Genomic DNA, 8,146 nt, shown 5'->3' with positions numbered 1-8,146 from the left:
ATATAAAATTATATTATGTATATAATTATATATATTATAAAAATTATTATATTTCTATATTATAAATTTATATTTATAAAATCTATAGAATATCTTATATAAGTTATAAGAATATTTTATTTATATGAAATAGATAATTAAAATATATAACAAATATATTAAAAGAGATAATTAGATATATATTAGATAAATATTATCTATATTTATATTATATATTAGATATGTATAAATTTTATATAATATATTATATAAAATAGAAAGATACTTTATTTATAGAAAATTAATAATTAAAATATATAACTGATATATTAAAATAGATAATTAGATATAGATAATTAGATATATATAATGAATAATATACTTAATATATTCTGAATATATATACATATACATATACATATACATATACATATACATATACATATACATATACATATACATATACATATATACATATATACATATATACATATATACATATATACATATATATATATATTATATATAATATATTCTGAACCTTTGGAATTGAGAGAGACCAGGAGCCAGCCAGGGACATGGGGGAGTTCAGAGCAGGGCCAGCCCTGTCCCTGGTGCTGCTGGGCAGATCCAGCCTGGGGGGGTCCCTGAGCAGCCCCACCACATCCCCCTTTTCCATTTGGATCTCAGCTTCCCCAGGCCCCCGGAGCAGCAGGATGAGTTTCCACCTAAACCGAGCCTCAGCCTCCTTCCTCTGACTCCTCATCCCGACTGGAGGGGTTTTTCCCCCTTGCAGAGTGTGAGGTGCTGCTGTGTGTGGGGTGCTCCATGTTCCCCGGATGATCCGGGATGCTCCGGGCTCTGCCGGGGTTGCCAGAGCCTCGCCGGAGCGCGGCACGCGCTTGTGACCGGCGTGGCACGAGGTGTGGGCTGTCTGCCACCGAGGCAGCCATCCCAGCGGGAATTCAATAAGGATAAAAGCCTGATCAAAAGGAGCCCCAGCCTGACAGATGGCCCTGAGCGAGGGGGAAAGGCAGGAGCTGGGCAGGGAGCACATCCTGCCTTCCTCCTGACAGCCCCCACGCTGGGATGGGCGGTGGGGGGACAGGGCGGGGGAAGATCCTGATTTCCATGGGGACAGGGGATTTATGGTCACCCTAAACACAACACAGGGACACAATTCCTGCTCTCCATCCACACAGGGATGAGGAGCATGGCCAAGGTGGCACTGCTTTGGCAAATCCAGTCCATTTTCATTTTCCATCTGTCCCTGCAATGCCACACCATGCCAAAGGCCTGGCTCCATCTCTTCACAGACCCATTTCCCCATTCCAAACCCATCTGGAAATCACCAAGGGTGGGCTTGGCCACTGCTGGAGCCCAGCCACAGCAGCAAACAGTGAGCAGGGCCAGGAGAGGCTGCCATGCCTGCTGAGCCACCCCAAGGAGGAATAATTCCAATTCTATCTCCCTTTTGGAAGGGACACATTTAGTGGAGTCAGGAATTAACTCACTGCACCCAAATGCCGTGAAATTGAATCCTGTCAGGTGCAGGGGAGGTGGGGGTCCCAAGTCCCCATCCTCCTGCCAGAGCCACCAATCCACCAGGACTTCTCTACCAGGTAAGGATGTGCAGCTCTTGGTGCTTCCCATCCCCCTGGGCAGAGCTGGGAGTCAAAGCCAAGTGTTCATAGATACAGGTGCTGGGAAAAGCAGCTTATTTGTTGGAAAGGAGGCTCACAGACCCTGGCTGTGCAGTAAATGGAGCTCCCTGATTGCTCTGAGAGCATTGGAGGAGGCCACAGAGCACCTCAGGCACGTGGTGGGATCGTCAGGGTGGTGTGGTGCAGGACCAGGAGTTGGATTGATGATCCCTGTGGGTCCCTTCCAACTCAGGAATTCTGTGATCCCCTTGATGCTCAGCTCCTGCAAAAGGAGCCGTGGTTCAGGGGAGTGATGGGGAGACCAGGGAGGTCTCCAGCCCTGGTTCCCACCTCAGCAGGGATTGGGAATTGCACCAGCCCAGCTCAGCCACACTGCTCTGGATTCTCAGTGAGAGATGGATGTGATGAGCCACGGGAAGTGCTGCCAGCAGGAAAGCAGCTGGTCCCAGCTCCAGGAGTGGCTGGCTCTGGACACTCAATCCTGAGTGATGGGCATCATGCAAAGAAGGAGCTCTTAGAGAGATCACTCCTCTGAGGAAGGCTTTCCACAGGCACATCCAGAGGAAGAAAAGAGCACGCTTTAATTATGCTAATTAGAGACTTGGCAGTCTCGTTTCTTGATACTTTTGCTCGTGATGTGGAGCCACTTCCCTTTGCCAGAGTCTGCATCTCCTGCAGAGGGAGGGATGTGGGCACAGGAGTGCTGGGCTCCAGGAGCATTGCCCTCTCATTCCTGCTGATCCCAGCTCTGAGGTGCACTCAGGTGAGGGATCCCAGCTGACTGGCAGCACTGTCCCTTCTCCAGGGGTGACATGGAGCCTCCACACCTCCCTCCCCACGGGCTCCATCCCTGCCAGCGGCACAGGGCAAAGCTCCTGTGCTGAGAGCAGTGAACGTGCTAAAACACAGGAGCAAAGGGAATAACTCCTGTCCTCCCACTCCAGGCTATAAATGGCCGTGGTCCTGCTCCTGGCTGGCTCAGCCATCAGTTTTGTGTCTCCTGAGCATCCCGGGGGGAGCAGGGAACCAGAGCTTTCTCTCCTGTGCCATATTTTCTGCCGGCCAGCGCTGATGGATGGCTCGGCCTCACCATCCATGAGCTTTGCTCTCTGGCTGCTCCAAGGGCAAACAATTCTCTGGACTCAGCCTGAAACGCTCCAGGCCAAGCATCGTTTTGTCCTGGTTTGTCATTAAAGGATGTGCACAGCCATTCCAAGTGACAGAGCAATTTCCTTTGTGTCCTGCAAAGCAAGAGGAAAAGAAAGAAGTCAGCGCATTACACACAAATCTGCTTTTCTCCTGCAAGTTGAAATAGGAACAGCTTAATTTCCAGCAAACACAGCCCTGTAGTAATTCCAAATCAAAGGCTTTGTGTCAAAAGAATCATTTTGCTACAGCTACAAATAATGAGCAATTTATGCCACGTTTGGAGATTAGATTGAAAACGAGCTGCAAAGCCACACCTTGGGTGGCCACGGTTGTAGGTTGGACTTCAGAAGTGGGGCAGCACTGGATTCCTGGTCCTGGGTGTCCCTCCTCCAGGTGCCACCAGCTGGCTTGGGGCAGAACAGAGTCCCAAGGGCTGGAGCTCCTCTGCCATGGAGCCAGGTTGGGCCTAAAGGAGCTCCAGGAGAGCTCAAAAGGGACCTGGAGCAAGGGCTTGGAGGGACAGGACACAGGGAATGGCTTCCCACTGCCAGAGGGCAGGGTTAGATGGAATACTGGGAGGGAATTATTCCCTGGGAGGGTGTGAGGCCCTGGCACAGGCTGCCCAGAGGAGCTGTGGCTGCCCCTGGATCCCTGGAAGTGTCCAAGACCAGGCTGGATGGGCCTTGGAGCAACCTGGGCTAGTGGAAGACATCCCTGACCATGGCAGGGGGAGAAACTGGCTGATTTTTAAAGTCCCTTCCCACTCAAACCCTTCTGTGATTCCCTGGTTCTGTGAAATCCCTCTGGGGAGCAATACTCTCTGCAAAGAGAAAACCACTTGGTTTTTTTTTTTCTCCTAGAAACAGCAGAATCATTAAAAAAAAAAAAAAAAAAAAAAAACCAATTTAAAACTAATTAGAGGCAATTTCTTCATCTGCTGCCTTCTTGCATGAGGCACACGTCGCAAAAGGGACACGTGGGAGCGCAGGGAATGTCACCCTGAGCAGAGCTGCCTCCTGCCAGGCTGCTGGCCCCGAGGAATCGCCGGGAATTGCTGACAGGCGGCCGAGCAAAGTGCTGATGTGAGCCCTCATCCCCAGGCTCCCCATCCATCGCTGACAAGGAAAATGCTGCTTGCTGCAAGGCTTTGCTTTAAATTAGGAGTGAAGGTGAAGAATCCAACGGGAAAAACAAAATGCTGAACAGAGCCCAATTGGCCTTTCAAGATGCCATTGCCCTGTGGCTGTCCTGGGGGGTCCCGGGAGGTTGTGCAAATTGTGCAAATTTCCCAGCCAAGCAAATGGCTTGGAAATCCCTGATGGAGAGGAGAGATTTGTGCATGGACCTACATCCTTTTTCCCCAAACCTCTGATCAAGGAATAAGTTTGGGTCTCTTCTAGGAAAGAAGGCTGAGGCTGAGAAAAGAGTTTTTTGTGGAAGGACGTGCTCAGCTCTGCACTGTGCCACTTCCATGGACCTGCTCCCAGCGTGGGGAAAGGAATAACAAGAAGGGAGCTGTGTGTCAAAGAAGCAAATATTTTATTGTGTAAAAACCAAGCAGGCATTAAATAGAGTCCCCCATTCCCCTCACACCATGTGCCTTGCATGCCACTGGGATGTGCCCAGATGTCCCCCACAGGCTGGAGCCATGGAAGCACAGATGGATCCATCTTCAAATACCTGTGGAATTATAAAAGCTTCAGAGCTCTGCTGTTGCTGGGTGTCACACTGAGACCCAAGAGCATCCTCGAAGACCAGTGGATTTTTGAGCAGTGCAGTGTAGGATGAGACACCTGGGCTGCAGCTCTGGGTTACAAAGGAGGGGTTTGGTGTCCCTCCAGCTCCTCTCAGAGTGGCCTTCCCCAGGCCATGGCACATCCTCAGCATCTGTGGCAGCCGCTGGGTTTTAATTAAAGCACCAACTCCCAAGTCAAACAACTGCAGGAGAACAGGAAAGTCCTTGTCCCCGCGGCTGGCCCTGAGCAAAGCTGCTGCGCTGGGAAACGGGGCAGGAGCACAAGGAAACCACGGTGTGTCCAAGGCCAAAAAAAGTTTGTGACTTTTGTGGAGCCATTTGAGGTCTCTGCTCACGTGAGGTGGTTCTGCCAGGAGCAGGGAAGCTGTGTGCCCAACGTGGCTCCTCATCACTGCGGGTCAGGGACAGGTCCTGCTCTTGATGGAAACAAATCCTGCGGAAAGTGGGACGTTGCATTATGCAAATTTGCTTCCTGGAAAGAAATGTTTTATTAACATGCGCTCCCTTCGTGTGTTGGCTTAGTCAATTTGGTCACAGCTTGACATCCAATAAGTTACTCTAAAGGCAATGGTTTTACAAAATGTTTTTCTAATCTATTTTAAACACTTAATTACAGTTGTGGCGCATTCATTAGGGACTCTGCTTTCAAACCGGGACTGCAGCAATAAATCCTAATTCTTCAAGTGTCAGTTGCAATCCAGAGATGGCATCCAAGCGGGTGTTGGAGGCTGTTGATGACTGGGGGAAGGATGTCTGGGCCAGTGGGAGCCCCATCCTCCAGAGAGAGAACCCCCAGCATCCAGCCTGAGCAGGTTTCCAATCACCAAAAGAAACCTGGGCCCCTGAGGAGGGAGCGCTCGAGGACCTTGGGAGGTGAATCTGCCAGGTGCTGGGGTGGGAGCTGAGGGATGCTGTTTTTGGGAAACCCCAGTGAGTTCTGAGCTGGTGCTGTGGATGGCTCTGGGGCTGTCCCTGGCACCAGCAGTGTTCCCATCGCAGCTCTGAAGGTGCAAAAGCAAGGGGGGGGGACCAGTCCCAGTGCCACACACCCTGAGGGACACCCTGACATGCCAGGAGGAGCATGGGGACTCCTGCCGTCCCCACACACTCCTGGCAGCAGCCCAGACACGGAGGAGGAGCAACAGCTCAGGGCCAGCATCCCAAAGGTGCCCCCACAGCTCTGAGCCCACGCCAGCGGTGCCTCGGCACAGTTACCTTAGTCCTTGCCCAGGTACTTCTTCATGATGCTGCTGACATCGTCCTCCTTCCCTTCGGCCTCGGCTCGGCTCATGGCGCTGCCCTGGGCCCCGGCTCTGCCGCTGGAGCCCTCCCCGTCCCCTCTCGGGGGCTGCGGCCGGCGCTTGACGCTGCCGGCGCTCCGGGAGGACCGGCGGGAGCCGGAGGATGAGGAGGAGTCAGAGAAGTCCCCGGGCTCTTCCCGGGAGGCCGGGCCACACTTGGCCTTGGTCTCAGAGGACTCCAGACCGCCCGCTACGGCCTCATCCTCGAAGCGCACGGTGAGGGGCCGGTGGCCGTCCCTCCTGTCCCGGCGGGGTCTGGCCAGGCTGCTGGCGGAGCACGACTTGCGGATGGCCGGCAGGAAATCGTCGAAGTCAACCTTGGTTCTTCTCTCGTAGTTGAGGGTGGGTATTCGCCAGCTGAAGGGGTCGCTCCCCTTCCCCTCGCCCAGCCCATCGCTGGACAGGGAGCTCAGAAATCCCTGCGGCTCCTTCCCCGGCTCCGCATCCTCCAGCGCCGGCTCCAGGCAGCTCCTCCAGGAGCCCAGCCGCGGCACGTCCGTGCCGGCAGCCGGGGAGCTGGGCCGGCGGCCGGAGCCGTCCAAGGCCGGCAGGAGCGAGTCGTAGGAGCCGAATTTCGACGCCTTTTTCAGCGCTGGGGAACGCGGAGGCTCGGCCGGCTCCGAGGCCATGCTCCGCAGGCTGGAGGAGCGTGTGAGGCTGGCACCCGCTCCCTCCCCTTCCCCTGCCTGATTCCCCTGCAGCCTCCCCGGGGGCTCCTCGGCCGCCGGGACAGCCCTGGAGCGCCGCAGGGCCGCGGCTCCGGTGGTGCGGTAAATGGGGAGGGGAGAGGTGTCCCCCAGCCCCGGCAGCCCCGGCAGCCCCGGCTCCCGCTGCCGCCGCAGCTCCTCCACGTACTCGGAGAGGGCGGCAGAGCTGGGCACCGGCCCCGAGGCCACCGAGAGCCTCCTCCTGCCGGGCACCGGCGGGGACACCGCGCTGGGGAACCGCCCGTCCGCAGCCGGGGAGCCGCCCCGCCGCAGCACCGATGGGGACGTCTCTCCTATCCTATCCACCGGCTTCTTCGGGCTCTCCAGCTCCTCTTCTTCTGCCAGAGGCTTTCCATATTCCCGTCTTCTGGCCCTCAGCAGGGGGCTCTCCGTCTTCCCCGCATCCGCAGCCTCGCCGGGCCGGGCAGCGCTCCTGGAGGACAGCGGGGTCAGAGCGGGGTCCTTGGTGTCTCTGCTCACCCTGAACAACAGAAACTGCTGTTAGTTTAGACTGCGGGATTCCCGGGGACCGGGATGTCATCCAGCAAGGACGAGGCTGAGCAGTGAAAAGCTGGCATTGCCATGGGAGTTTCGGGATTAACTCACTGCTGCATCCAGCAGCTGGACAATGCCCAAGGATTTTATCTTAAATAAGCCCAGGTCAGCCAGCCCAGACAATTCTTGGTGTAGAGCATGTGGTGTGACCAGCTTCAGCTCTGCCAAGCCAGCACTTACCTCCAAATATCCTTTTTCTTGACAGATTACAGCAATATGTAGGATTTATTTTATTTCTGTCAAAGCCAAAGATTATTCAGTAAAATTTTATGAAACCAGCTTGCAGCGCACCCCTGACACATCTCAATGTTACAGCTGGGCATGTTTCACCCAGGCTGCTGCTCAAAGAGCTCTGAACTGCAGGAGCCCTGCAATACCTGGGACAGCACAGCGAGGGGGGATGGCCAGGCAGGAGCACATCCCGGACAAGGGGCTGGTGCAGGAACTACTCGGGATCCACCTCTGCTCAGCCCTGAGGATCCACACCAGGATCCCAGCCAGGCTGTCCTCGTGCAGCTGATGCACAGAGATGGGGGGACTGCGGTCACCAGTGGGCTTGGGGTCACTGGTGTCACTAAGGCCCTGGTGGGACACTTCATTACCCTCTCCAAGCACCTACATTTGTTTGCTGTCCCCACTCCCAGGTGCCCCATCACTGCTCAGTCGAGGGAACCCAGGACTGGCCTGACTGGGAAATCTGCTGGGATGTGAATTTGGGAAAGAAAGGAAGGAAAAAGAGGAAACAGGGCAAAGCAAAGCAGCGGGACCCAAACAACAAACCCATCTCTGGGAGGGAGCAGCACTCGGGTTGTTCATGGCCGCAATGAAGCTTCCTGCCCGGGGAATGCCGCTGTTGCCATGGGAATGGGGTGGGAGCGGATGATGCCGGCACCTCGTGGGACGCTCGGACCAGGCTCTGCTGACCCGTGAAATAATTTACATGCTGAGATGGGCTGAAGACAAACTCCAGAGCTGGGAAATGCATGAGTGCAGAAGGGAAGGGGCAATGGAGCAGCTCCAGCTTCCTGGCACCTG

At 54.3% G+C, this 8,146-nt stretch overlaps 1 protein-coding gene across 1 annotated transcript in view; it reads right to left on the bottom strand.

Moving 5' to 3' along the window:
- Nucleotides 1-4,312: 4,312 nt before the first annotated feature.
- MYO18B (myosin XVIIIB) overlaps nucleotides 4,313-8,146 on the bottom strand; it is a 54,036-nt gene continuing 50,202 nt past the window's right edge. Inside the window, exons 43-44 of the mRNA XM_033518235.1 lie at nucleotides 5,764-7,037; nucleotides 4,313-4,981 (exon numbers count right to left, since the gene is read on the bottom strand). Coding sequence (XP_033374126.1) covers nucleotides 5,765-7,037 — 1,273 coding nt within the window. The 3' untranslated portion in view covers nucleotides 4,313-4,981; nucleotide 5,764. The remainder of the gene's footprint in view (nucleotides 4,982-5,763; nucleotides 7,038-8,146) is intronic.

Source organism: Parus major, chromosome 15 (genome assembly GCF_001522545.3).
Source record: "Parus major isolate Abel chromosome 15, Parus_major1.1, whole genome shotgun sequence".
Lineage (NCBI taxonomy): Eukaryota > Metazoa > Chordata > Aves > Passeriformes > Paridae > Parus > Parus major.
The sequence above is the reverse complement of the archived record's forward strand: the minus strand, read 5'-3'. Positions and strand labels throughout refer to the sequence as shown.